Source organism: Penicillium coprophilum (genome assembly GCF_028826855.1).
Source record: "Penicillium coprophilum strain IBT 35676 chromosome Unknown utg000005l_segment0_segment0, whole genome shotgun sequence".
NCBI lineage: Eukaryota > Fungi > Ascomycota > Eurotiomycetes > Eurotiales > Aspergillaceae > Penicillium > Penicillium coprophilum.
The window spans coordinates 3,886,277-3,912,504 of record NW_026622724.1 but is presented as its reverse complement, the minus strand read 5'-3'; the positions used below and the strand labels follow the sequence as shown (position 1 = coordinate 3,912,504).

The window sequence follows — 26,228 nt, the reverse complement described above, 5'->3', positions numbered from 1 at the left end:
GTCTTATTTTTGAATGGCAAGGAGTTGTATGAGGCATTTGACTCCCGGAGATTGCAACTGAACTTTTGAGAATTTTTCCTAATAGGGCAAAGGCAAGTTTTGGTGAGAAGGGCAGACCTGGGCTTTTTTCCCACTCTAGGCGTTCAGGACTGTTGATGACAGGAGAGGAACTTGGAGAGCAGAAAGGAAGTTCCGAGAGAAAAACAGAACTTCCACGAGAAAATGAGACCTTCCATGAAAAAGGGAAGTTCCCAGGGCACATGGGGAAGTTCCTAGAGAGAAGGGGAAGTTCCCCAAACACAGGGGAAGTTCCCACACGCTGCGATGATTGGCCGAGCGATCCGCCCCACTCCTCCCGAGGTCCCGCGTTCTCGGCCTGGGTCTGGTCGCGACTCTGCGTCCTGTTTCTCCGACACTCGCAAAGTCTCGTTGTAGATTTGGGTTGGAATTTGAACACTCGTCCCCTGCCCCCTGCTCCTGGCCGACGGCGACCAAGTTCACAGACTGAAAATGTCCCAGAAGGCCCGATGCGATCATGGACTTTCCCACGATCGGCACTGCTCTCGATTTCCTCAACATCTCTTCCTCCCCGAGCATGGCTGACGCTCCAGGTTCAAATAATTCCCCCACAGTCTGCCAGGAATTCTTACAAGAGTGAGCGCTGGAGCAGAACATATCACACACCGTGGCTTCGATAGTCAACGGAGGATATTTTTGTTCGGCGCCTACACCAAGCGCTTTGTGGGCGCACGATGTATGTGTCATCCCTTGCCCGCTCGTACCTGAATTTGCCTTCAGCTTTGATCTGGTCAGGTTCTTGCTCCTGGTAGTGGCCCACGACGTTGATGCCCAACTGGGTGCTCTGCGTCTTGGTGGTTTGGCGCGAGTTCCTGCCGGTGCATGTATCGACTGGCGAAGCCCCCTTGGCTTCTGTGTCGGCTGGCGGATTGATTCGCTAATTGCACTTGCATAACTTGCATAGGCAGTCTCTACTGCAAAACTGAGCCTCGTCATGTCTTCCTCCTGGGCCCCCTGTATTTCAGTGTCTCCCGATGACGCTGGTTCTTCGTTGCTCGCCGGTTGACCTAAACTTGGTTCATCTGATGCCTGTGAGGCGCTTTGTACTCCGTCCTCGGAGTTCACCTTCACGATCTCTTTCACGGAGCTTTGCCTGGTGGAAGCCCTGGGGCCGCTATCTCCTGAGCTTCCGGACCCCACCGTGGTGGCAGCCGGCGTCCTTCCAGCCGCCGTTGAGAGGTATGCCAGCACCAGGTGATACCTCTCTCTCGCGGGGATGGTATCTGCAATGGCAGTGTTGTCTTCAACTCATATTCGTTTGGAGATGCCATTGTCTGGCATCTTGTAGTTGTCAAGACTTGACGGTACCCCATTCACTCCGGTCTGCGACCACTCTCCCGTCTCAACGACTGGAATGCGTGGGGTGGGAAGCGGAATTCTGGGGAAGTCAATTTCATCAATTTCTCTGAAGCTATCAGTGTCCGACTAATTCTGCATTGCTGGGCTCGGAGCTACCAACTTTCATGGACTTTTCTTCCGATGGTAATGGTAACTACGGGGTCGACTACGGCATACTTGACGCCCCAGTTAAGCCTATCTTGTTTTTTTATCACCAGAACAACATGTCGGAGCAACTGCTGTTACTTCCCTGACTTTCCTGCCGAAAGTCATGATGCCGCAATCGGAATATGTTTGCAGAACTTTGCTATGGAGACCCTGAAGTTTTCGGTTTGAAATGACCGGCCACGCTCTACTTTTCAGTCAAATTTAGATCACTAGCATTTGTAGTGAGGTATGGCGTTCTTTATGCCTACTTCTATTATTGAGCCCATGATTAAAGGATCTCGATCCTGCCTTGACGTTTCGGAGAGACACAGTATCAATCTATAAACCTGATCAAAGCTCAGCTCAAGAAATGAGATTTGTACATTGGCTCTGTAAAAGCCAAATTAGACATAAAACCTTGGAGAATTTTATGATTAATATCGAAGTAATTGATCCTTTGGGAACTGCTGGCATCTAGCCTTTTCTAGTTTTTGCCGAGTTCGTAGCCGACAGCCACAGCTGAGACCTGAATCAACCCTTAGCACGAATATGGTATAAATACTCAAGCTCCCCCGTTTATCCTCCTTGACCCTATATATATTCATACTCGTTATTACTCTATAGTAGCGCACGCCATTTCCTTCTACATAATAGACGCAGAGAGACTGTTTCAAACCCTATTCATGAGATACGCTAATCCAAATATGAATAGGTGTAATTAATACGTTTTGTAGCTGAACAAGTAGGAAATACCAGCAGCCTAAATTACCGGCATGGAATGTACAGTTCTTTACCCGATACCTTTTACCCAAAAATCTCAAGAAAACACTGCAATGCGGCGGTCGTGGCGTGGGCAATCACTCAGAAGATCTTCTCTGTATCTTGCGCCCCTAAGAGCGCGGAGAGATTGGTGGTCTGGGACCGGTTTTATGGGGATGGCTTTTCATTTACCCCACATTCACTATCAAGCATTGTTGAGTTCCATTTTGAGGCCAGGAACCAATTACTAAGACTTCAGTCTGATCTGCCTTTTAAAAAATACTATGAAGTCACGTGGGTCTTCGCAAACCGGCTCTCACCCTTTTCGTAGATCTGTCTAGAAGCCGCTTCAATCCCTACACCCTTTTAAATGAACTCGATTTATTTTCACATTACAGTCGTTCTCAACATCGGCTCGACAGACACCCTTTTCGTCACTCTTTTCTGGCCCCACCGCCAAGGCCTTGGCGCAGATTTATCATTGAGTGGGCCTCATCAAATTGATGGATGTCGAAAAAGGCGTACTGTATTGTGGTATGCAAATTAAGAAAGGCTTACGAGATGTGCAAAGCATTCCGTAGAAATATATTGTGGAACTGTACAAACCATACAGGATGGTCGCTTAGCAACCGGTTCCTGGTCTTCTGCTGGTAGCTTCAGATGTCCTCCATACGCAACGTGGGTTCATTTCCTTTGCCGGTGATTAATCTTGACAGGTGTTTCTTTGGCCTAGGGAATATCAACGATTATCGCCCGCGATACTTTGCCTTGGCCAGGACCCTGTCACGGACGAACAACTTTTCTTTTGGCAGCTAATAGAGGAGGCCGCAACTAATACTCATTCACCATAAGTCTGTCGCTACAGTTTGCTCGGACATATAAGGCGCAGTTCTCTCTTTAGCAATGATGGTTATGACGTCCAACGAGGTGTAACGTTAGATCCCTGGGACAACATATTTGATGACAGAGAAGATGATGATGATATTCTTTATCTAGAAGCAAGACTGAGAGAGAGAAAAGAAGAGAAAGCAAGTATGAATAGGATACTGAGATCCTGTTTATACTGCCAAACATGATGGCATATCAAACATGTTTGATCTATATGCATGGATGCCTATGGCATCCGACAATAAGGGACACTTATGAGAGTGAGAAGATCGGTCGGGGGGGCAATAATGGCGGTGGGCACCCTAGCGGTTTCCCCGAAGGACTCTTTTGTAAAATTCCCAACCGAAATAATTTGGCAATTCTCGAATCTTGGTGCGACCAGTTTTACCAGTTTGGATGGTCTTCAACAAACCCCCCCTCCGAATGGAACAAGCATATAACAGCTCGTTCAAGACTATCACAGAAAGCGTTTTCAGGAATTGCTCCCATGCTTTAGAGGTTCATCGCTATTTTACCCTCCTGGCCTCTATTCATTCGATGCCATTGACTCCAGAAACCTTGCTAGAAGAGCTCGCTAGCTTATCACAAATGTTGAACGACCTATTTCTCTTTCTAAATTTTCGTGTGCATTTCTTGCTCGTTCTCTCTCCTCAATATGAATGCTTGGTGGCTTGCTCCATGGTGCCTGGATGTATGTCTTCTTACTCTCCTATACACCTGCCAAAGTCTCCAAGGGCGTCGTAAGGCATCCACCCTTTCTCCAGGACTGGGACCTCATCGGCGTTCATTCACTTTCGGAACAAAGATTCGGCAAGAAAACGGTACATTTCATTATATCTCTTATTTTTGTCATTGTTTCGTATACTCCGTACCAATTTAGGGTAGACACTTCAAATAAGACTAGTATGGGGTTTGATACATGTAATTTATTCAAGAATAATCAAGCAAGGTGCAGATACCTAATTCACAATCCATGGCAGCCATCGGCTCGCGATAGATCCAGAGTGTGATCGTCTGTGATTGGCGTCATAAGCCCTCGTGACGAACCTGTACGCGCGAAGGGTAATGTCCGAATATGGAAAACATCTCTGGTTCGTCAGGACTCATGGTGTCCTCCTCACATGCTTGCATTAACTCAAAATCCACCATTGTTACAGCGTTGGTTTCCGAGTCATACAAGATATTGTGCATCCCGGAGTCGATAACAATAGTTGATGCTCGCCTCAGGACCTTGATAGCCTTGTAAATCTCGGAACGTATGTGCTCCTTGACGCTTCCAGAAAGTTGGTTCCATTGTGTGTCGAGCCGTTCCCCAGCAACCTTCGTCATCACAATGATGTAACCCTGGGGATAGATCGAAGAGCAACATATCTTGCCGATGCTTAGTAGTGAGGGGAAAAAATCGAAACCAGCTAGACGTTGCGCATGGATGTTCTCATACGTCCTCGCTTCGTCAGCAAACCTGTAGAATAAAGGAATTAGCGATTGAGATACCACGCTACAAGGACATAGTAACAGACCGGTCGACTCTAGACGGGGACCAGCATTTCGCGATAGCTGGTTCGCCATCCCATGTGACTTCATAAATCGCCTTGGCGGAGGATTGCTGGATAATGCTCTTGCAATTTACAAAAAACGTTGCAATACCGTCATCGGTCCCGTAAAGGATGGATGATGAGCCAAGCATGTCAGATGTCTCCTCCATGGCGCCAATTTGGTTCCGGAAAGCGGATGGACGAATAGATGCTTGGAGTGAAGGGCCGGTCGGGACGCGGAGCTAGGGGGTGATATTAGGAGATTGCCGCTGTTATAACTGGAAAACTTACCTGGGCGATGTTGAAGTCAGGGGGTTCAATAAATCTCGAATCTTTGGAGGCCATTACACCCAGCGCCAAGAAGCATTGCCGGAGACTGGGGTTCGATGCGTCTCTTGCAATTGGTAAGGACATATCAAAGTGGTAAGGAGCCGCTCTGCGAATGAAGACCGTCCACTCGTATGTCGACAAAAATCCAAACTTCAGCTTACTTGACCGCATGTTCTTAACAAGTTGGGCTGGGGAACCGTTAACAGTGTCGTAAATAAGGTTGCACTGAACTCACCAATGTGATGCTGGATGCCGATTAATCGTGCATACCCTTCGCGAATGGAATAGTCCTCAAGTTCAACTGTCCAGAAAGACTTGAGTTCTCCGACAGCCGCTGGGCGAGGTGGTCCCGTTGTGTGAAACAAAGTGAAATCAGGCACTTGACTCGTGTCCGTTGGCCCTGTAGAGGACTGATAATCACCGAATTTCAAGTGGGAGAGGCAAGTTGTGGCAAACACTTTCGAAACTGGGTCACAAATATTCTTGGAGAACCTTCCGCTCAAACCACGTTCGTTTCCAACGATATAGCTTTCTGATATATCATCTGTGTAAGGCACAGGATGGCTAAGATCTAAAGTGTCGGATGCTCCGAGGACATCCTGTTTAAAGTTCTCCCATTCATGAAAAAACCGTAACGAGATAACCTCAGATGAGTTGGAGACATCCCGCGTTCCATTTAGCTGGGTGAGGGGAGGGACGGCCCGCAGAATAACCTCCGCCGCGGGCTCCATGACGGAGGCCCCAGAAAGTAGATCTGACATGGTCAGTGAAACCGCTCTGATTCGTTGGTAGGATTGGGGGAGAAGCGGGTGGAGCAAGGGGAAAAGACAAGGGACAAGTCGTGTTGGAGGATACGGAACGCACTAGGCCAATTATGGAATGGCCTCCGGCGCTATGACGATGGGTTCAAGTCCCTGCATCACCAGGACTGCCAGGTCTGCTGCATCCTCTGGCAATGCGTACACGAACAGACTCGAATCGCGACCATGCACACCTTTGTCGACAAACGTTGTGCTCTATGTACGTTGGTGTGAGGTGACCTCGGCGGACCTGGCACCTGACGATGTTGTGCTTCTTATATCTCCTGTACCCGCAATGTCCTGGTTTGTTTTGAGGAACCTTGAGGATTCTCGGTCGGATCATGAGGATTTTGCTGCGTCTCCCTCATCTCCTTACCCATGCCGACCGCGTCCACTGACTGAAATTGTCCCAGGAGTCCCGCTTTGATTTTTGAATTTCGCCCTGATCGGTACTCCCTTTCTTTCCTTCAGCATCGCTCTCCCTCCCTAAGTATCGTTGAGACCCGGGCTTCCAACAATTTTCCCACAATGGCTGCCCCACTCGGTCTACCCCAACGATCCTCAAGCAGAACATGGTGCACACTTTGGTTTCCTAGGTCACATTGACACCGCGTTGAGTCTTTTTTGCTCGACTTGACGTAGGTATTAGGCGAATCCGATAATTCCTGTGCGGAGTTGGATCAAAACTGACGTTGCTGCTTTCCGCAGTCCTTCCAGTTCACCAACTTCGACTTATTCAAGGTTTGAACCTCTGGGTGCATAAAGTTGCACATCCTTTGCCCGTGAGCAATATGTAGCTACATGTAGCCAAAGGTGATTTTGACTAACTTGGAGTACTCCCCATGTCAAGACTGGGGCTCTACCCACATCGTGACTGACTACATCCAGACATTACACTTGTGGACATATTTAATTTGCTTGTGATCGACCTTTGACCTAGTATAAATACCTTTAAGGAATGAGGTAGGAGTCGATGCTCATCAGCAGCTATATATCTCTTGATGAGGTGAAATGTACTGGGCGGCAAGTATTACTAGAACGGGTTGTGTATGAAGACATCCGCATCCTAGTCTAGAACGGCCATACACTGTGACAACCATCCTCACTCTCCTCTTACCTTCTCTTTTCTTTTCACATTCTAAACTCCGCACCAGCCCATCGTTTCGTTTGGATATTGGCAATTACGCTGTCCCGATCTGCTTCACGTGGCTCAAATTTTGCATTGATAATTTTATGCAATTGTCTTCCTGATCTTCTTTGTATATATAGTGCCTGACACCCCCCAATTGATCCTGCCAGGCTTCGTGTTTCATGACTCGTAAAGCCTTTTGAACGCACTGTCCATGCTAAGCAGTACTTCTGGCCTATCAAATTCGATCAGCTCGCCATTATGTATCATAGCAATACGGTCAAAGTCAAGGATAGTATCAAGCCGATGGGCAACAGCCAAGATCGTGCAGTCCGCAAAATCTTCCCGAATAACCCGCTGTATCAATGCGTCGGAGATAAGGTCCACATTGCTAGAAATTTCGTCGAGAATCACGATTTTGCTTTTGCGTAATAGTGCTCGTGCAAGACAAAAGAGTTGTCTTTGACCATGAGAGAAAAAATTGGCATCTAAAGCGGCGTCAAATCCGCCTTTCATCTCAACAACGTCCAACAGTTCAACACGGCGAAGGGCTTGCTTAATGTCTTCAATGCCATTGGTATTGGATGGATCGATATTGGCACGAATAGTGCCATGGGTGAAAAAAGACTCTTGTGGAATTGCGTTCAGAGCGGCACGTGTAGTCTGCCGTGGAATGTGTGCAATGTCCACGCCGTCAATCAAAATTCGGCTTTGGGGTCCAATCTCCAGCAGTCGAAATAGCGTGGCCAGGAGTGAGCTTTTGCCGCTACCACTGCGGCCACATATTCCAATCTTTTGCCCAGGCTGGATTGATAGACTCAAATTGCGAAAGACATATGTTTGTTCTTCTCCCACCTCGTAAGATGCATAAACATCATGAAACTCAATCGCGCCATGAGATGGCCAGAGGGACAAATCAATATCCCTAGCTTGGGGCCCCTCGTTCTCGCCTGGCTTGTTTTCAGAGGCAGTATGAGTAACAAAAGCTTTAGTTCGAGCGATAGCCCCAATGGAAGTTTCGAGCTCGGCCCAATTTCGTAAGATCTGCGAAAGTGACTGGCTGAAAGTGATAACATTAAGAATGGCGAGACCAACATATCCAGTGCTAACCTCACTTCGCAACTTTACGACGAGAACCATCAAGATAGCACCAAGAATAGCCACAGACAGATCGAAGGCTATATCCAGCCATCTTTGAATGCAAAAAAGCAAATAAAATGGTTTCTGCGACGCGTCAAGTAGTGCCAGGTTCTGGGCTTCGAATGCGGAGGCCCAACCAAAGGCACGAATTGTTACCAGGCCAGAAAGGGTCTCAATAAATTGAGAGAATAGCGGGGACTTGGCCTCGAGATCTAGGAGTCGCATCTGGCGCGATGTGCGTAGGTAGAATTTCTGTAACATCCACAAAAAAAGGAACAAGGGTGGTACCACGGCGGCGAAATACCTAGCCGATATACACATCATTATAGCTGACATAAGTCCGCCCGAGAGAGAGAAGATGAAGTCGAGGGCAGAGTAAGGTAGGTCATGATCAATCAAGGTCATATCTTGGCTGAACCTGATTATAGTTAGTGGTCAGGTAATCCAGACGAACTTAAGTAGCAAAATTTCCTAACTCAATCAGCTTACCTATTTATAGTAGTACCAGTACCGACTGAAGAAAAAATGACAAGGGTACATGCATGACTGTTGGATGCCATAGGTATCCAGGCGTATAGATCAGACATGCATGATATGGCATCATGTTTGGCAGTATAAATAGGCCCTCGGTATCCTATCCATACTTTTCTTCTTTTCCTTCTCCCTCTCAGTCTTGCTTCTAGATAGAGAATATCATCATCATCTTCTCTGTCATCAGATAAGCTCCACCTACCAGGGCCTTGATGAGGTCGAGCCCCCACCTCCTAGCTACACGCGGATCTTTCGACTTTTACGAAAGAGGAATGGCAAGAATTCAGGTGCTTAGGCGCTCAGCGAGAAGCGAGAATTCGTGGGGGAGGAAACCATTGCCGAACGCCTGATCGCCAAAACGCGGGCACAGGTTCGGAAGCAAAAACGACAAAACAATGGCACAGACGTCCCCGAGCTAGACCTGCCGGGTACGGATAAATGAAATCCGGAAAATAACGACTATGAACTTGAGGAATACACCATATCAGTGACATCCTTAGGGTACGAATGGGCAGAGGACGCTCATCAAGAACCAAGGGTTCAGATCGGTCAGCACACCCATTCGCAGTCGCATCCCGCCACCTTCAGAAGATACACGGCAAGCGATAAACAGAAAAGCTTGAAACGATTTATATCGGACCCAACCGGGCCAGTACAGGAGCGACAGAAGGGCAAGGCTACAAGAGAAACTATGTTACAACAGAAAGAGGGGTCTCACCACCCCATCATGCATCATATACATCTGTCGGATGCCATAGGCATCCAGGCATATAGATCAAACATGTTTGATCTGCCGTCATGCTTGCCAGTATAAATAGGATCTCAGTATCCTATTCATACTTGCTTTCTTTCTTCTCTCTCTCTCTCCAGTCTTGCTTCTAGATAGAGAATATCATCATCTTCTCTGTCATCAGGTTATGAGCGCCTTTTTCATGCTAGTTTAAAGACTCCTAGCACTCTTCCATACTGGTTCATCTAGTGGTTTCTCATCAAGGAACCTTATCTCCTCATCTAGGAGAATCATCAGGATTTCTCATCAGAAGGGATCCAAATCTTGCTTGGTTTCATACCTTATCGATAGGTAAAGTGAACCGAAAGTGAGGCATCATTCTCTCAATTCAAGACATATCTTGATTTTAGAGAAAGCACGCCAATTCGTGCGAATCAATCACTATGGAAAGCTCCCAGAGCCCCTAGGTGCCTGGCATTCCAGGTACGCCAGCCGATCTACTGGCAGAACCAGAGGTTTATCGCCATCAAGGAACCGATCTCCCGGACAGAGCGAAGATCGATATCAACAAGATTGACGCCCTAGAACACAATATAACAAGTCCGAGGAGCTGGGAATTGAGAGTCAGAATGATACTTAAACCAATGGGACTCAGTGACTTGATCAAAAGTGAAATCCCTAGACCAGACCGAGCTGATCCATTACATATAAGATGGGTTTACTGGTCATCAATTATCAGCACTTGGCTGTTCTTACAGGTTGATCAGAACCTACAAAGGCGGATTGAGAATCTCGCTCACGTTCCAGAAGAAGCCGATACTATGTTCGACCAGATAATAAGCATGGTTCAAGGTAGAGATAAAGCAGACAATACACACAATGAGTGGCAGAAATACTTCAAAATCAAGCGATTAAGCTTCAATACTGCTCACGAGTTCATTCTTTAAATATAGAACCAACACCATGTGATTTTAAGGTTCAAAGTTGGTCCCCATCCTTTCCAAACGTTATCCAACGTGCTTGGATAGCTACACAATGAAGTCCCAAAGATCAGCTTTATTCTTGAAGAAATCAGTAAGGTTGAACCTAGCACCATTAACGACACAAAACTCGATCAATATCTTCAGGAAATCCAAGCAGCCGCTGATCTTGATGGTATATCCAATGCCAATCGCCAAGCTAGACGTGGATCAAAATCGAAACGCGGCGGCCGAGGAGGTAACCGTGGAGGCTGTGGAGGAAGCAACAATACCTCCACACCTAAAGATGAGAATGAGGACGCTAAAAAGAAGAAAGGCCTTCGCAATCAGCCTCCAGCTAGAAAGGATATTCACGAATACGCTCGCGAGAAGCGTGAGGGCACACAGAAAGATGAGAATGGCATGTGCTCCTACTGCGGGTATGGTCCTCATCCTGCGAAACAATGCGCCTATATCTCAGAAGCACCGCCAGCTTCATGGATAGGCAGCAAGCAGGTTTGGACCTACAGTGTTGCTATAAAGGCGGAAGGTGGAAGGAATATGGCTGTTGCGGTAGCTAGCCCTAATTTCAGGCTTAACAATTGGCTTTTGGACACAGGATCCGACAAAACCCTAACCCATGATTTCAACGATTTCTACACCTATCATCAAGATGATCCAACCACCGCCTATGCGTACAAAGACTACTCTGGCAAGAGAGTCATGATGACAGAGAAGATGATGATATTCTCTATCTAGAAGCAAGACTGGAGAGAGAGAGAGAAGAAAGAAAGCAAGTATGAATAGGATACTGAGATCCTATTTATACTGGCAAGCATGACGGCAGATCAAACATGTTTGATCTATATGCCTGGATGCCTATGGCATCCGACAAGTCATCACTCAGGGACACAGAGAAATCCTAGTCAAAACAGTCCTACAGAATGGAACAATCTATTCCTTCTTGACCCAGGGTTATTTTAGCCCTAGTGGTCATGGGAAGCTTCTTGGAATGCAGAAACTTCTTCAAGATCAAGATATATCCTATGATACAAGATCGAAATTGCTTACCGATGGTAACGGAAATACCATTGGTTACGCCGAAATAACATCTGGAGTTCTATATCTAGTTTTACCCACTGATCACGGTGAAGAAAGTAAACAAGAATAACCATGCGATTTTGGTATCGTCAACCGAGTGACTGCTCTAGAGATACATAGACGACTGGGTCACGCTGGAAAGGCGAAGATCTTGTCAACTTTAAGCCATGCAGAGGAACTCGGCGACGATGAAAGATACGGAAATAAGCACTTCGACTGTGAGGCCTGTTTTCTAGGCAAATCAAAGCAAAAGATCTCCCGAGATATCCAGGAGCGAGCATAGGACGCTGTATGGAAGTTCCACGTTGACACTCAGCCAATGAAGCCTATGGGTCTAAATGGGGAGAAATACTGGTTACCAATAGTCGATGATGCGACTCGATATATTGAAGGGATCACACTCACTAATAAAGGAGAGGCTTTTGTCAAATTGACCTCCTTTTACGAGAAAATTAAGCTCCTCACAGGCCGATACCCTGGGATCTGGCGAATGGATGGTGGAACTGAGTTCAAAAATTTCATAGACTGGGGGTAAAACGTGGTATGACTTTTGAAGTCACACCCCCCTATATAGCCTAACCAAATGGCGTCGTTAAGAGATTCGGGGGTCATATCAATGATATTTAGCGGACGATGATTATTGACGCTGATATACCTGAAAATATGTGGCCCTATGTAGTCGATACTGCTATCTATATCACGAATAGATTGGTCAACCCTAAGACCAAGATATCGCCACTGACGCATTGGAGAAGAGACCTCGATATTCCGAATCCGGAGCCGACATTAAAGCACCTTTTGCCATGGGGATCCACTACTTATGTGTATATCCTAAGAGCTTAGCGCACTTAGGCGAAAAAGGCATCCCTAAGGGCATGGAAAGGAATGCTAGTTGGGTATGAGGGGGACAATGGTCATATATTCAAAGTCTGGGACCCTGTTAGTAAGAAGGTCAAAGTTTTAAGGGACGTAGGCTTTCTATAACTAGGAGACGATGATTCCGATGGAGATTGACCTTCTCGCGTAAAGGCACCAGTGCCAGAAGGACCACTAGGTGATAGTGGAGGCTATATTAGCTTCCTCGATATACCTAGTACTTCACAGTAAGTGGAGAAGTCGATCCCAAGGGACACTCTTGTTACACCCTTAGCGAGCATCCAGCTCTCAGGAGCGTAAGGCAGAGTTTGGACTATGCCTATAACACCACGATTGCAAAAGTCATTACCTATACCACCAGTGATAAAGCCTAACATCTTTCCAAGGAGTACAATTCCTACGATATAACTACCAGTCATGACTGGCGCAAGGGTAGAAGATATCACTGATTCAGTCGAGCACCATGCTCCTAGCGAAGCAGAAGACCGAACCAGGAGGTCTGATCTCTAGAAAAGACTTCAAGAATTAACCTCGCAAGTCTTGAGAATAGGGAGTGAGATGTCTGAAATAAAGAATCAAGCGTCGGCTGTTAAACAGGAGATTAGATCTAGCGAAACCAGATCTATAGAGTCAACTCCATCACCCGAAGTACAGAGAAGGGGATATTAATATCCTTTCTCCTCGCCTATAATTAAGGCTTAATAAGAAGAAGAAGAAGCACCACAATCTCCAATACTTTAAGAGCAAAACAAGGAGATTATCTCAATCTCTTCAACCCCTGATCCAATCACCGAACCCATACCTCGTCGTTCAAGGCGTGCCAATATTGGTATACCACCAGAGAGGTATTATGACCCTAATCAAAAACACCTCTCTATTGAATACGAGAAAAGGGATAGAGACAGTTAGAGAGCTTCGTAAAGATCGAGATCAAGATTACCTAGGGATCTATCGGAAGCTAAAGGATCCGTAAACGCCACAGTAGACATCACTATGCCTATTATATTCAATGACAAACCGCTATACGCAAGGGATATCGATATACCCACAACGTATAAGCAGGTAGAGAAGTTACCTTTCTGGATACACTGGAAAGAAGCTATAGAGAAACAGCTTGAGGACCTTACCGCTAAGCAGACATGGACGCTAATCCCGAAACCTCTACAATTAAAAGTCCTTCTAGGATAATGGAGATTCACACTGAAAATAAACACAAAGGATTAAGTATATGGGTTCAAAGCCCGCTGGGTGGTCTATGGAAACTTCTAGGATAAGGATAGAGCGGAATCTTACGCTCTAGTGGTTTCCGAATGTATGATTAAGGTTGTGTTAACGCTTATCGCGATATATGACCTTAGATGGAGATAAGTTGATTTCATAGCGGCGTATCTTAATGCTTCGAGAGAGTATGCTGAGGTTATCTATATAAGGTAACTAACTGGATTTGAGTACTCTGATGGGACCTCTCACCAATAGGTATGCTTATTGAACCAGGCACTATTTGGACTCTGGGATAGCGCCTACCTTTGGAATGAAGATATGGATTTAAAGCTTCGATAAATAGGCTTTTCACCCCTAGGCGATGACCCTTGTGTCTACGTCAAAGGAAAAGGGATAGGCCTAACAATCATGATGATCTATATGGATGATTTTATTATCGCCGCTCCGATAGATATAGAGATTCAAACAGTGGTTTCTATGCTTCAGAAATACTACGATATAAAGGACCTTGGTGAACCGAAATAGTATTTGAACTGTGCTTTGGTCAGAGACTACGGAAAGAGGACGATCTCTTTATCACAGAGTGCCTATATACAAAAGATCCTACAGGGGTTAGGCACTCTAGGTACTAAGGATATTCCTTTACCTACAGGATAGAGAGAAACCGTAATTGAAGAAGATTTAGAGGCCTTGCTCGATGACGATAGCTTCGACCACTATCAATCGGTGGTTAGAATGCTCAATTGGCTGGCAGTCAAAACTAGGCCTGATATTCGCTTCGCAGTGATAAGACTACAGCACTGATTGGCGAAACCGACGTTATACGATATAGAGGCACTTCATCACGTTATCAAATACCTTCGCCAATATCCTAATCTAGGAATTGTCCTTGCAAAGTCTGACGAACTACAATTTTCAGCATATTCTGATGCATCACACGCCGATTGGCAGGACAGCAAGTCGACAGAAGGTGTTATCTGGTTTTTCGCTGGCTCTCCAGTGATATGGTTTACGAAGAAACAGATTATCACAGCCAATTCCACCACTGTAGCAGAGTGGTGTGCGCTCGATCAGCCTAGCAGGGATGCTATGTGGCTGAACAAAGTGGCCGATTCGCTTCAATTGCCGAGGCCCGATGCTACAGTTATCTATACTGATAGTATCAACTCACAGCTTCTGCTCTCTAAGAAAGGGGGCAGATCAGCCAATCGCTGGCTTTCATTGAGATATTTCTTCGTCAAAGATGCTGTTGCACAAGGTCATATCAGCATACGTAGGGTGGAATCCAAGCATAACACAGCTGATGGGTTTACTAAGGCATTGGCGAAGGATCAATTTAGGATTTTCATACAGCAACTGGGTTTAGAACGAGAGGGGTATGTTCTTTTGCTTCATCTTCATGCTTGATCTATGAGGGGGATGTCGGATGCCATAGGCATCCAGGCATATAGATCAAACATGTTTGATCTGCCGTCATGCTTGCCAGTATAAATAGGATCTCAGTATCCTATTCATACTTGCTTTCTTTCTTCTCTCTCTCTCTCCAGTCTTGCTTCTAGATAGAGAATATCATCATCTTCTCTGTCATCAACATCAGAAAGGGAAAAGAAAAGGAAGTCATCCGGGACTAAACAGGGCCCACAAACACAGAACGTTCAATCGCGAGACACCAAGCCCCTCCGAAAGGACTTATTTCTTCTTGTTGAGGACATCTGCGGAACTCTCGCTCGAAGGAGAATCCTGACAATCATCCCCATCAGAGTCCGGAACGTCCCAGTCAAGCTCGACCATAGCGTCGCTAAGAGTGTCAAGGTCGTACAGGACACGGTGGTACACCTCACGGACCCGTTTGTAGACGTCGGTGACAGAGGCCTGATCGGACATCTTGTACACCCGCGGCCACTCCAATGGGCTCGTATACAGCTCGCAATCATAGGTAGGGCCCGATCGGGGGCCGCGGGAACTCGTGCGGGAATGGTAGGAAGCTCCTTCGCCTTACCAACGGCACGGTCCTTTCCTTTTGCGCCTTTACGCTTCTTGCTCTTCTTAGCACTCTCGTCACCGACTGGATCCTTAGGAGCCTGACGCTTTTTAACGGGAGTTTGCGGCGTAGGGACAGCACCAGTAGGGGCCACACGAGCGTTAGCAGCAGCCTTTCCGGACACAGTTGACTTGGCGAAGGGCACACGGGCCTCAATGGGTCCTTTCTTGGCAGGCGTATGGGCCGAATCCTTAGGGGCAGCTAGAGCTTGCATCGCAGGGTCCCGCAATTGCAAGTTCGAGGGTTGGTAACGCTTCACGAGGCTATACAGCCATGGTGGGGGGTGGGCGAACTTGCCAGAAGTACCTGCATGATCGGTTAGCGCCCGGCCAACCCCGTACGGGGAAGTATATCACACTCACGGAAGGAACATTTATTAGCCGCGCTACTATACTGGCAGCAGGCACACGCAAGGTCCCACTGGAACCCGGCACCGGCCAGAAAGGCGACACGACAGGAGTCAAACGGGCCGTTGCCACGAGCACAGGGGTCGCACATCGCTGCGGGAGGAGCCTCATGGCCAATTAATTGGCCCAAAACGGCCCGCACCTGGAGCACGGAGGTGCTTTTTGGGACTTTGCCCTCCCTCCAACCCACATCAGCACGCTCTGGAAACACACGCTTCCACAACTTATCTCCCTCACTCGCGGAGAGACGGCTCACAATTGGGAACCCGGCCGCATCCAATCCGTTCCCTACAGATAAAAATGTTAGCACGATCAGCCTCAATCGGGTAAGGACAGCTCACCATTATCGACCTGGTTAGCCACGAAGGTCTGGGACTCCTCGTGCGAACGAAGTCTGTATGAAAATCCCCCAGGGATGGAAACGGGGGGAGCCGCAAAAGCCGGAACGGAAACAGCAGCAGCAATAGGGCCAGGAACGGGGACCTGGACGATCGGAGCAGCAGCAGGGACGGGCCCGGGAACGGTTACAATGTCACCATCGTTCCCACCGTCACCATTGTCGCCTGGCGCGGCTCTGGTCGCAGCCACCCGGCCACCAAGGGGTGCCAGAGAAGGCCGAGACAAGCGTCCAGCCAGGTCCGGAAACAAGTCGAGCAGAAGCTCATCAGACCCTGCACGAAAATCCGGCCCACGGAGTCCCGAACGGATGAGATCTTTTAGGGCCTCAGAAAATTCACGTCCCTTCTCGGTATCATCGTCGACAGAACGGGGGCGGGACGAGCCGAAACGGGCCTGATAGTGAAGATGCTCATAAGTAGAGGCAATCTTTCGCTCCTCCTGAAAATGCTCGGACGGGAGCTCATCAAAGAAACGGGTGAGACCTGGGGACAAGAACGGCGGGTTCTTATTTACACCCAACGTTAGCAATCGGACCCATGCGGCCCAGAATTCCAGAAAAAGAACCCCGCAAGGGCCTCCAGGGGCCTCAAAATGATATATATACCGCATTGCACCATCTTCACAGATAGAATCGAGGATGTAGCGATGGTGTTGGAAGCGCGGGGGGGGCTAAGAAAGGAAATAAGGTTATAAGCAATCGAAAAAGGGGGTGAGAAAAATCAATGGGGAGGCGATCACTGTGGGACAGATCTGAGGCTATTTTAATGTCTGGGGGAGGTTCTTGGAGACAACCCCCAGATAGGAATAGCTATTTTTACACCTTAAAAGGCCTCTCCTTGTCCACCAACGCTCGTGATATACCTCATCACATCTCTTACTTCTCTCTTTCACTCGATTTTCGACTACTGGCCACTGAGATTCAGCCTTTTATCCAGGAATAAGGGCTACCACGATGACACAAAGACTCCAGAGCCTAAAAGAAGCTAATGTTGTTATATCACATAGATTTTTTCTTGTCTTCTCACAATCGTAACGATTCGGTTGCAAACGGGCCAGTTTGGGCCCAAACACCCTTGTGCAATTTCTCCGGAGAATTTTTTACAGCAAATCGGAGAACGGAGGACTTTTTTCCGGTTTTCTGGGGGAACGGAGAAACCCAAAAATTTCACTTTGGGGCCGAAAAGCCCCGCGCGAAAGCCAGGAAACGGAGATCCGCATGAGTAAAATCACAAGCGGTTGAAACTAGAGACCAGTTTCGGCTTGGCGGGGGAGGATGAGATCCTGGCAGCTCATTTCAAACATGAGACTTGCATCTCTGGGGACTATAGGCACCTGTCTAGAGCCGCACGTGAGTACTCTCTGCCATAGTAGTCTATCTACGGACCAGTAGACGCATGTATATAGTCAAGGGGTTCCTCTCCGAATAGAACTCATGCGATCCTTTCTGAAGCACAATACTAAAGAATAATAAGATTTCTATAAAGCTAGCTAGTGATAAGACAACCTAATATCTTGATAGTGGTATATTAATGAACTAATATTCTATACAATTATACCACCATTTATTACTTACTTCTAGATCTAATTGATATTGGGCCTCTTCAATTCTGGCGGGAGAACCAGTCTCATTTCCCTGTAATTGCGTTACTTACTCGCGATATCCCCTCAATACTAGTAATAGGTACTGGTATCGAACGCCTCTTCAATACAGCTTGGGATATTTATTAATTTCGCTGTGATTGTCTTAAATCTGAAATGATTGAGGAGCTGATTTTGTTTCTATGTGCAAGAAGGCTTTTACTGTTGAGGATGCTGAAGTAAAGCAGCTCTAGTAGATCTTGATATTGGGGGAGATCGAATTAGTGAAGGAGCAAAACGATAATTTTATAAGGGATGATGAGGTTGATTTGATCAGTGACAATAAGGGGGAAGGGGAATAGATGATAGAAAGCGAGAGACTTCTCATATAATAGATAAAGAGACAATAGAGCCCCAGTTACCAGAGAGTGTAACTTAGGTACGGGCCTCAGGAAGGAAACGTAAGGCTGATAACGACTGAGCAATATTGAGAAATACTATTTACGTATTCAAGTTTATTCAGATCTCTTTCCAGAAGAGCGCTGTAAACAGAATACACATATACACTACTAATTTTCTGCCTGGCAAAAGCCCGGTTGGCGCGATAGCGATCAAAGCCCTGCCGTAATGCCCATGGTGGGCGTTATGAACGCGCACTCGAAAATTTATATAGCCCATCTCCCACCCTAGACGGGTGTTGTCGCAGTCTACTCGGTTTGCTACGATTTTGCGGTTTTTTTTTTTTTTTTTTTTCTTCCTTCGATACACCGTCTATCTATCTTATTGGATATATCTTCTTGTCACATCGAAAATACAAAGCAAAGGACAAGTTGACCCATTCCGAGCTATGATATCACCGAGACAACCCCGCACTGAAGGTGAAATGTCAAGCCTCTTTTTCAACTTCATCATATCATGGCATATAAACTCACTAGAGAAGATGTCACATGGGTCTCTGAGGAGTCTGCTGCCATTCGGGCTGCCGGCAATCCTAATCCAGCCGTTCTTCGTGCTCTACTAGGTTACCATAAAAAAAAGCTTCGTGAACTAGCGGGGTGCTCTCCTAACGCAAATATCAGTGGTGGTAATATGGGTACCTACGAATCTCCACTCACCGCTGCCATTCGTATTAATTCATCAGAAAATGTTCGCGAGCTTCTAGCATGTGGTGCAGATCCAACAGGCATCCACATATGGGATTTGTCTGACTACTCTGCGAGGTTCATGCGCGGCCGAGATGCCAAAATCGATGTCTCGAGCTTTGGCCCCTGCCATACACGAATACACATTCTAGAAGTTGCAGCGCGTAAGGGAATCACCAAGCAGACTCAGCCATTGACACAAGCAGAACTGGCTGAGCGACGCACTAGCTTTCCACGATTTTGGACTGAACCAAATGTTCCAGGTCAGCGACTGAGGATGAACAAAGGCATCACAGCTCTAGAAGTGGCTGCTGGTCTAGGGTATGAGGATCTCTTCGCGCTTGTTCGTGACGCAGGAGCAGATGATTCTGCCTGGATAAGCGCTTCGGGTCAGCCCAACTTCGATCATACTCGGCCATCATCATTAAGCGTCACATCTCCTGTGCACGAAGCCATCGAACATGGTCAACATGCTATGCTTGAACGACTACTCAACAAATATCACTACTCTCCAAATTATCGGCCAATGGTCGCTCCTACAGTTGCCTTTCCGCCGCTTTCCTTTGCACTAGGTCGGTGCGACCCAGATAATCCTGATATCCGGGCCTGTATCAAACATCTTCTCGCGCACCCGGACATCGAATTAGATCTCCGCACTCCTATCTTCGACGTTCATCCACTTCATTTGGTAGTTGCTCGCCATAACCCAGAGATCCTATCGATTCTTCCTATGCCACTCGCCAGCGCAGGCACGACGGCTCTGGGTCATACATTGCTTCATATCGCCTCGCTTCCACTTACCTCGATGTCTTTAAACCGAGAAAGCCCTGATGCGGTGCGAAGTATCCACTGCGCCCGCACACTGGATTCTACGTGGCTTCCGCATTCACAACCAAGCCCGCTGCACTTGGAACCAACGAGAGCCGCAATGCAAGTGCCATTCCATCACATCAATCCACCGACACCTTTGACATCTGCTGAGCAGGATGCACAGCTCCGCACCCTTCGTGTGCTCTCCGACGCGAGAATCGATGTACGCGCCCAGGATGTCGATGGAAACACTGCATTACACTATCTTGCTACTGCATTGAATGGTGATCCCAGAGCCATACAATTATTACGTGAGATGGAAGGAGGCGAGATGGTTTACAACACTTACAAAAATCGTGAGGACCTGACGCCCCGTGACCTTTGGGAAGCTTGCAACGGAGCGTTATTCGGGCAATAGATGTATATGGAATTCTAGCAGTGATTTCAGTCTTCAGGTAAACAGTACATCGAGGGCGGGGGTTCTTACACCCTCGATAGAATGTTCCAGAAGGTCTGCAACCTATAGTATAGTCTTAGCCTCATTTTCAGCCCCATCTATACATAGCCAACGCCACTGAATCTTGAGTACCCCGTATAATGAAAGACAATAAATGCTGTTGGATGTCACAGGCATATATATGCCTTATACCTGATATAGATCAACCCTATCAAACATGCATGACATGGGACCAGGTTTGGCAGTATAAATAGAGTCTCAGTATCCTATCCCTACTTGCCTTCTCTTCCTCCCCAGTATTGCATTTCGATAGAGAATATCATCAATATCTTTATCATCAAAAGGCGACTTGTTCAGGAGTTTCGTGAAAGAGTTGGTGCGATTATTATGCTTGAGAGTCCTCTCTCTGTCGAAGCTTCTTGATTTGTCCGAGGAGCAAATTAACATTACTCTGGACTCATTCCATTCAGTACTAAACATACCAATTGATTTGACCCGGCCAGTCCGAATGTTTTATCTATCTTTTCGCGACTTTCTTTGTAATCCTGAAACGGTAACAAAACACCCTTTGGGTTGGACGAGAAAGATATACATTGTCATTTGGCTGAACAATGTCTGCTTATGTGTCAAAACTTGCGAAAGAATATTGATGATAAAGATAATGATTATACTCTCTATCGAAAAGCACTGGGGAGGAAGAGAAAGCAAGTAGGGATAGGATACTGAGACCCTACTTGTACTGCCAAACATGGTCCCATGTCGTGCATGTTTGATACGGTTGATCTATATCAGGCATAAGGCATATATATGCCTATGATATCCAACAATGGTACGTTGTATGTTTTTATTAGCGTAAATGTATTATATATTCTGTTGGTATGTAACTATACATGTCTTCTCTCCGTTCACATAGATCCAGCACTGAGGCAAAGTTTGAGCAACCTGGGTGCCTGTTGACTCTTCAAGGTCTTCCTGAACCATGGTCTTTTTCCCCTGGCCAGAGTCAGATCCTCCCCAGGTCCTCTTCCAATCGCTACTGCCATCACAATACCTCAGTGTCAAGCTACGTGATCGCGCATTTCTGTATTGACAGGCTTCACATCCTCGAGTTTTTCGTCTGTGCCTACCAAGTCCTCTTCCACATCAACATGGTCCTTGATTTTAAGCCAAATAAAAGGAGCAGCGCAGATGACAGAGCCGGCCAAAAGGCTCCAGTTGCTAGCAAACTCGGCCATATACGCTGGGTGTGTCGAGTCCCATGCCCACATGACACCAGCACCGGCAGACTGGATGCCTTTGTAGAAGCCAACGTAGTTGGCGCTCTTTCGACCAGAGTTGCTGATCGTTCCAATATACCTAAATGGATTTTTCTCCTGGTCAGCTTTCCAAGTATTTTGAAGAGATTGATGTAAAGACAAGAGACATCACATACCAGTATACTGCACCCTGCCAGACCACGTCATAGAAGCCATATGAGAAGTACAAGAACATCGGTCCGCCATAGTTGGAATCCGTCCAGTCCGTATTGATTGACGGTTTTACGCCGCCTGGAGGACGAGTGTACTGTTTTTGGAAGACATAGCCGCCACCATGAATGATCATGGTCAGACTGAAGAGAATGACAAGCATTCCCCTAGCACGGATGGTGCGGCGGAAGTAGTTCAAGTCCATGGTGCTAATAAAACAGGCTCCGAGGATGTGAGCTATGTAATAGAGGAAGGTGTTTAACGCTTTGGTGCGGGTGTTGAAAAAAGCGCTATTGACGGAGTTGGTCTGATAGGAGATGAACCAGTTGGATGACCAGAACATGGGGAAAAGTAGCAAGACAGATGGTTCACTGCGCAGGGTCATCCAGAGACCGATAAATTCAGACTTCCAACTTGGATTCTTCATCAAAACGACTCTCGACCCATCCGATCGGACCACCTTCTTTGCATCGGCCATGAAGAGCCCAATCACAGAGCCCATAAATGTCAGAACGACAAAAACGATATAAGTGCTGTCTGGTACGTTGACGTTTTTCTTTTCGTTAATGCTGTTGGCAAGGACAATCTGCCATGTCAAGGGTTAGTAAATGAACAGTCTTTTTTCCCTCTTGTTCTTCTTCCCCTTTTGTGGAAGTGCATTGATGCGCAATTTTAAGAGAGATGATTCGAGAACGTACCAGACTACCAACACACGATCCAACATTGAAGATGGACCAGAACAAGGTGAAAAAGCGCCCCTTTTGGTGCTCCAACGGGTACGACACCATAATAGTGCCTTGGGCAGTCCATAGTAAGCTCGAGCACACACCGAGAAAGAAGCCAGCGAAGATGTTGAAACCGGGGACGTGTTTGTGTAATGAGGTAAGTAAGCTGGCGACATAGATGCAGTAACCGATACCTCCACAGGCGAGCGTGAGTCGCACACCAAGTCGATTCACGATCGTACCGGAAAAGAAACTGGTAAAGGCAGAGGTGACATATAGAGCAGTGTTCTATGTGAATCCATGCGGTCAGTACAGCATACCAACACGGAGAAACGGGAACAAGTTACCATTTTGTCCACCAGGGTCGCATCGGTCAGTCCACCTCCTCCCATGCCGCTTAGGGCATTGAACATGCCCGGGCACAAAAAGCAGATCAGGGCGACCATGACCAGCTGGAAGAGAGGTCTGGCATACCAGCCACTGATCTTGGAGAAAATTGTACCAGTCGAGGCGTCGGCAGTCTCCAAACTCTCGGACTGGGTCCCAGGTTCCTTCATGGTCTCCGAAGCCGTCCCAATGGCAGGGTCCTTGGCTGTCATGGTAAGGAGAAGATCAGGTATAGGTCGAATTCAGGGTGTAAGCAAAAAAAAGAAACCCGGTGACATTGCATTTTTCTTTCGGGGGGAAATGTCTACATTTATGTATGAGAGCTGCAGATTATATAGAGTGTTATCAATGTGATGTTACACTGCACATGACTCCCTAAGGAGATTAACGCGAGATCGCGTCATGAATAATTATTATGGCAACAGTCAATATCTTATCTCAAGGGCGGTGTATCCAACCGAGAAGAAAAAAGGAACGAAGGAGTATAATTCACAGTGGGGTGACTGTAACTACGTAGTATACCACTTGGGAAATTCGAAATTTCCCCATAATCTCCAGTTTTTTATCTCTTTTTTCGACATGAACTTCAATCCGGAATAGATAAAAGAGGGAGAAGGAAACAAAAAAAAGGAAATGGGGATATCCCAATCTGGTAAGGTTGACCGATTACCGGGACTCCACTCATCCACGCGGTATCACAAGGTTAAAGTTCAACTTGCATTAGTCCGATCGGAAACCCTCCAAGGTTTCTATGCGGGGATTGGGTTTGGCGTTATCTAAGTTCGAGATAGCGATAAGTATATGCATGGATACAGGTAATTTGAATACAGTACAATGTTCCAAGATTGGGCTCATGTCATTATCGTAATCTCTAATGTAACACATCATCATGAAGGATCTTCTGTGAAGAACTTGGCTTGTTGCAAGACACTGTGAACCGCCAAATGCTGCCGAGGTCGCGCAGCAGATAGAATTCGGGTGTCCGACTTCCGGCCGTGATTCACTTTGTGAAATACCGAAAGACTCTCCGTGGGGGAATTATTGGAAGAAAATGTTTCGATCAATTGCGCAATATCATCGAGAATTGGCTGTGCCAAAGCTAGCCCATGGAAAAACCGCCGGATAGCTGCCAGGCATAACTCCGCCCGACTCACTGCAAATTCAAGGCTCAGAAGATCTGGCTCAGTCGACAAATGAGCGATAAACAAAATCAATCGAACAGCGTGATAGACGCACACCCCGGTAGCGAACTCAAGTAGACGGGGCTTGGTACAGGTCTGATTCAAGTCACAGAATAAATTGACGACTGCCAGTGCATGTTCAACACAGGCTCTGGTCGCCATCTGAGTAAACTGCGCGTCGATGGTGCTCAGAACGATAGATGGCGGGGCTTCAGGGTACCCAGGGAGGAAAATGCGATACAAGTCAAAATAGCACCCGTGCCACAAGGTAAACATCATTATGTGACGGGGCAGCCAGGAACTTTCAATCAAATTCTTCAGCCCCGAGCTTGAGATTTCGGCTTGGTTGGGCATTTCCGCTTTAAGTTCACAGAGAATCTCTCCAAGACCCCCAGTCACGTCTTGAAGGTGCAGGTAAGGCTCAGTGCAAACAGCGAGCTCTCGAGTCAACTTCATAATATCCCTGCGAATAGAGGCCAACCGAATACACATATTCAGTGACCCCAGCTCATTCTGATCTCTCAAGGCGTAAATGGCAAATTCTTCAGAGCCAGGCGGACAGAGCAAGCCAAACGAGTCTTCCAATGATGGTGGGTGTAAGTAAATGCACTCAAAGGGACAAACTTCGAATTCAGTCAACCCGATGGAAAAATATGACTCCAGCAACTTGAAGCACCATACGGTGCGGCGTCTGGTCTCCTCCAAAATTGGATCCAAGTGGGTTTGCTCATGATTCAGACCCATGGCAGAGGCCGCACGGGCGGCGATCGCAGTCAACATGAATGCCTTTTCATAGCTCCCAGTTGCCATTCGATAGCTGATCGTCAACAGCAATGCTTGCAAACGGGGCATTGTTGGGGTTTCCAGGCACTTCCAGATAATCTCCTCCGCATTCGATACCCATGCAGCACTCTTCTCCCGGTCGATGGTCACGTTGTGTACAGGCACATGCAACGAGGTCAAGGCACAAATAGCAAGAAGTAGCGGTCGCTCCAATGTGCCTTTGTGGCATTTTGCCAATGTTGTGGAAGGGTGCAGAAATGCATAAGAAGGAACTGGATAGAGATGCTTGAAAAAATGTCGAACCAGTTCTGTCACTTCCCCATGAGACGGATCTCCTTGGGCCATTTCCTTGCTTCGATCGAGCGGCAGTGAGTCGTGGCCAACTGAGATTGTATCAGGTGCCAAAAAAGCATCAGCAACTCCAGATTCCGGGGGTGGAGCATCAGGTAGATCATATTCCCCATGTTCCCCATGTGGCCTGGGGCCTCTGTCACGTCGCTGGGCCCCCATGGACGCAGGATATGAACAAAATCTGTTATATTTGACGCAGTTGCCACATTGTGGGTGGGTATTGGAACAGCGAACCTTCCGCACTCGACATTGTGAACAGGAACTTCGCCCTCGTAGCCGCTCGGGTCTTTCGTCATTGCTCGGACTGGATCGCGCACCAGCCACCAGAAGCGATTCACCCTGGGTAAAGGAACATTGAAACCCTAGGCGCTCGCAGTTGCGGCAAGTTGAGACTCTGCCATCACAACCGACCTATTTCAGTCAGTCATTCACTTCACTATTGTCATAGATACGTAGAAAATACCTTCCGAGCTCGGCACTGTTGACAGACCTGTTTCGCTCGAGGATTTGGTGATCTGAAAACAGACAAATAAGGTAGTATCATTGGATCGGCAGTCGGCATGGTGTAAGTCCATAGATAATAAAATCAAAGAGTCCCCATACTTCGAGGTTGAGTAACATCCTGATAAGTGTCGGTCTCATTGTAAGTGGACGGAACTCCCGAGGTGATAATAGGTGGGGTGACTAATCCAAGTTGAGGCATATTGACCGATATCCGTCTCAAACCTCCCGACTACCGCGTCTGGGGAAAACCCTCGAATCTTCAATGTAGCATTGAGACTAAGTGGATTGTGTCGTATGAGAAGGCACAATCCTTGGCTAATAAGACACCATGCCCAGCTCTTCATTTTCAAAGATTGCGAGCGCAGTCGTGACAATCTCGTCTTTTCCTACGACGCTTCCAGCCTCTCATCTCTTGCCTTTGCATTTGCTGACACG

General features: G+C 47.1%; 7 protein-coding genes across 7 annotated transcripts; 2 read left to right on the top strand and 5 right to left on the bottom strand.

The window, feature by feature from the left end:
• Nucleotides 1-4,236: 4,236 nt before the first annotated feature.
• Nucleotides 4,237-5,806, bottom strand: N7500_008991 (uncharacterized protein; the record flags this gene model as incomplete). Its single annotated transcript, XM_056680135.1, has 4 exons — nucleotides 4,237-4,672; nucleotides 4,731-4,987; nucleotides 5,037-5,263; nucleotides 5,311-5,806. The coding sequence occupies 4 exons, from the start codon at nucleotides 5,804-5,806 to the stop codon at nucleotides 4,237-4,239; spliced, it is 1,416 nt and encodes a 471-aa protein (XP_056530507.1).
• A 1,378-nt stretch (nucleotides 5,807-7,184) lies between these two features.
• On the bottom strand, nucleotides 7,185-8,468 carry N7500_008990 (uncharacterized protein; the record flags this gene model as incomplete). Its single annotated transcript, XM_056680134.1, has 1 exon — nucleotides 7,185-8,468. The coding sequence occupies one exon, from the start codon at nucleotides 8,466-8,468 to the stop codon at nucleotides 7,185-7,187; it is 1,284 nt and encodes a 427-aa protein (XP_056530506.1).
• Nucleotides 8,469-12,758: 4,290 nt separating this feature from the next.
• On the top strand, nucleotides 12,759-13,314 carry N7500_008989 (uncharacterized protein; the record flags this gene model as incomplete). The annotated part of the gene is given in 3 exon segments (XM_056680133.1): nucleotides 12,759-12,838; nucleotides 12,857-12,989; nucleotides 13,048-13,314. 3 exon segments carry the CDS (start codon nucleotides 12,759-12,761, stop codon nucleotides 13,312-13,314), a joined length of 480 nt encoding a protein of 159 aa, XP_056530505.1.
• Nucleotides 13,315-15,251: 1,937 nt separating this feature from the next.
• On the bottom strand, nucleotides 15,252-17,018 carry N7500_008988 (DUF3716 domain-containing protein; the record flags this gene model as incomplete). Its single annotated transcript, XM_056680132.1, has 4 exons — nucleotides 15,252-15,434; nucleotides 15,566-15,909; nucleotides 15,966-16,298; nucleotides 16,352-17,018. 4 exons carry the CDS (start codon nucleotides 17,016-17,018, stop codon nucleotides 15,252-15,254), a joined length of 1,527 nt encoding a protein of 508 aa, XP_056530504.1.
• Nucleotides 17,019-18,902: 1,884 nt separating this feature from the next.
• N7500_008987 (ankyrin repeat domain-containing protein) lies at nucleotides 18,903-20,357 on the top strand (the record flags this gene model as incomplete). Its single annotated transcript, XM_056680131.1, has 1 exon — nucleotides 18,903-20,357. The coding sequence occupies one exon, from the start codon at nucleotides 18,903-18,905 to the stop codon at nucleotides 20,355-20,357; it is 1,455 nt and encodes a 484-aa protein (XP_056530503.1).
• A 1,097-nt stretch (nucleotides 20,358-21,454) lies between these two features.
• Nucleotides 21,455-23,186, bottom strand: N7500_008986 (Major facilitator superfamily domain general substrate transporter; the record flags this gene model as incomplete). Its single annotated transcript, XM_056680130.1, has 4 exons — nucleotides 21,455-21,752; nucleotides 21,829-22,448; nucleotides 22,561-22,875; nucleotides 22,935-23,186. 4 exons carry the CDS (start codon nucleotides 23,184-23,186, stop codon nucleotides 21,455-21,457), a joined length of 1,485 nt encoding a protein of 494 aa, XP_056530502.1.
• Nucleotides 23,187-23,861: 675 nt separating this feature from the next.
• N7500_008985 (fungal specific transcription factor domain-containing protein) lies at nucleotides 23,862-25,448 on the bottom strand (the record flags this gene model as incomplete). Its single annotated transcript, XM_056680129.1, has 1 exon — nucleotides 23,862-25,448. One exon carries the CDS (start codon nucleotides 25,446-25,448, stop codon nucleotides 23,862-23,864), a length of 1,587 nt encoding a protein of 528 aa, XP_056530501.1.
• Nucleotides 25,449-26,228: the final 780 nt, after the last annotated feature.